At 31.4% G+C, this 2,570-nt stretch overlaps 1 protein-coding gene across 1 annotated transcript; it reads left to right on the top strand.

Annotated features, from left to right (window-relative positions):
- Nucleotides 1–226: 226 nt before the first annotated feature.
- Nucleotides 227–1,994, top strand: LOC145007984 (SNARE-like superfamily protein). The gene is made up of 4 exons (XM_078966597.1): nucleotides 227–509; nucleotides 1,217–1,303; nucleotides 1,386–1,454; nucleotides 1,559–1,994. Exons 1-4 carry the CDS (start codon nucleotides 369–371, stop codon nucleotides 1,691–1,693), a joined length of 432 nt encoding a protein of 143 aa, XP_078822723.1. The 5' UTR covers nucleotides 227–368; the 3' UTR covers nucleotides 1,694–1,994.
- The last annotated feature ends 576 nt before the right edge of the window (nucleotides 1,995–2,570 follow it).

Genomic DNA, 2,570 nt, shown 5'->3' with positions numbered 1-2,570 from the left:
ACAAGTTGAAAGATTAAATATAAACGAAAAGAAAATCAATGATAAAATATACAAATCAAAAAATATATTACCCTTTTAAATTATTATTATTATTTTTTAATTACATTTTAACAGGTCGATTGTCATTTTTGTTAATTTGTATACAAATCAAAAAATATATTATCCTTTTAAATTATTATTATTATTATTATTATTATTATTAACAGGGCCGATTGTCATTTTTGTTAATTTGTATATATCCATGAAATCCCAGTCGAACTGCACGAACGATCGCTTCAAAATTATAGTTTCTTCGAAAGTTTCCAGATAAATCACATAGATCACCCGAGACCGAGAATTGATTTGGAGATTTTGAGTAGAAACAATCAATGGGGATCAGATTTATACTGATGGTGAACAAGCAAGGCCAGACCCGTCTTGCCCAATACTACGAATACCTAACCCTAGAAGAACGACGAGCTCTTGAGGGTGAAATTGTTCGCAAGTGCCTCGCTCGCAACGAACAACAGGTCATATTCATGCTAATTTCTCTCTATAATTACAGATGTTTATGCATAGCATTTGGCAATCACATGGTTTGCGAATACATGATTTTTTAGCTCCAAAAGGATCTATGCATCATATTCAATCAGCCACTATTTTATTCTTAGGATGTGTAAATAGAAGATCGATTGGGGATATCGAGATACAGTGGGTCAATTGACTCCAGATGAATCTGATTAGGGGCCTTATCTTACATAGATTTAGTAGTTCAAAATGGATCTGAGCTTGAAATTGGATTGCTTCCTTGGGTGATTTTAGCCTACACGATTTATTAACTAATGAGAGATCTATCATCTATGCATGATATTCGATCAATCAAACATATGCTTAGGATGCATAGATATATGATCAACTGGGGTTATAAAGTTATTTTAGGTTTAATTGATTTTCGTTTAATCAGCTATGTGCCTTACATTACATGAATCAGTTACTTCAAAATAGGATTGCTGGCATAATCAGAATCAAGTTCATTACCAATTAGGATGGAATAGGATTGCTGGCTTGTTCATACTCATAGTGATTATTACAACTTGAAGAATTAGAACCAAATAATCTAAACATCCAATAAATAGCTAATCAGCAGATTAAATCTAGGGATAGTCGTGTAATTTTACATCTATTTCAATCATCATCACTTTGTTCATAACACTCTTTTCCACTTTCTTAACATCAGTGTTCATTCGTTGAACACCGGAACTACAAAATTGTGTACAGACGTTATGCCTCATTGTTCTTTCTAGTTGGAGTTGACAATGAAGAAGTAAGTCATCTCTCTTTGTTATATTCAAGAAAAAATAGACCCTTTTCTTGATTTTGAAAATTTTGTATATATTTTATGGCAGAATGAGCTTGCAATCTTGGAATTCATACATCTCTTAGTTGAAACCATGGACAGACACTTTGGCAATGTGGTAAGTATCCCCATAGCTCCATCATGCAATGTGCTTTTTTTGGGAAGTTATAATTACGTATTTGCCCGTTGTGGTGACTAGATTTTTTATTTTTGTGTTTGAAGTGTGAATTGGACATAATGTTTCACTTGGAGAAAGCTCATTTTATGTTAGAGGAGATGGTGATGAATGGGTGTATTGTGGAAACAAGCAAGACTAATATATTGGCACCCATACAACTCATGGACAAAGCATCTTAACATGTCTTTCATCCCATCTTTGTTGTAATGACATTAACTTCTTTTTTTTTTTTTTTTTTTTTTTTTTACAATTTATTTTTGTTGAAGTTATTGTGTTAGTCTCTACTGTTTTTGTGTTTGAATGCATTCTGTGAGAAAGATTCTTTTGAGTTTCTGTATAGGTCCTACAAGGATACCAGAAATTGAAATGGGGCTGTGTAATTTGTGGGTTGTTAGTAACTTATTACCATTTTACCCCCACATTGCAACAAATAATTGTCACAGTATTTATCAGTTTTATCAATATTGATTGATTTTGACTTGAGAGGAGTTGGGTGGAAAAATAAGGGGAAATAGGTAAAGTGTTCCTGTTTTTATACATTAAGTTATGTTTCTTTGTCTTAACCCATTAAGTCATTCTATTGATATAAAGTTAAAAAGAAACAACAATGTATAGCTATCCAGATTATGCAATTAATATATTTAACTCATGTAAAAAAAAAAATATTTAACCATTATCCTTTTACTCTAGGGACATATTTGTCATGGTCTGAATTTAGGCTTTAAACTTCGAACATCACTGTATTTTTAAGGGGTTATAACTAGAAAGCGAATGGACAAGGTGGATAATAGATCAAAATAAGTTGTGTAAAGTAATTTAGCAATGTTCTTTTTGTTATGTAAGTTCTTTACAAATAGTTGGCATTTTATTACAATTAAAAAAAATGATATTATGAAAATTATGGCTGACGAGTTGGATAGTTTTGTTGTGTTTTTAACTAACACGACAAACTATTTTTTATATAACACGAAAACGACATGGTATGTTTTGGTTTACTAACACAAAAGCAACCCAATTAAAACATGATAAAAAAAGATACGAAAAGGTTTTTGTGGT

This window comes from Lactuca saligna, chromosome 8 (assembly GCF_052625555.1).
Source record: "Lactuca saligna cultivar CGN05327 chromosome 8, ASM5262555v1, whole genome shotgun sequence".
Taxonomy (NCBI): Eukaryota; Viridiplantae; Streptophyta; class Magnoliopsida; order Asterales; family Asteraceae; genus Lactuca; species Lactuca saligna.
The sequence above is the reverse complement of the archived record's forward strand: the minus strand, read 5'-3'. Positions and strand labels throughout refer to the sequence as shown.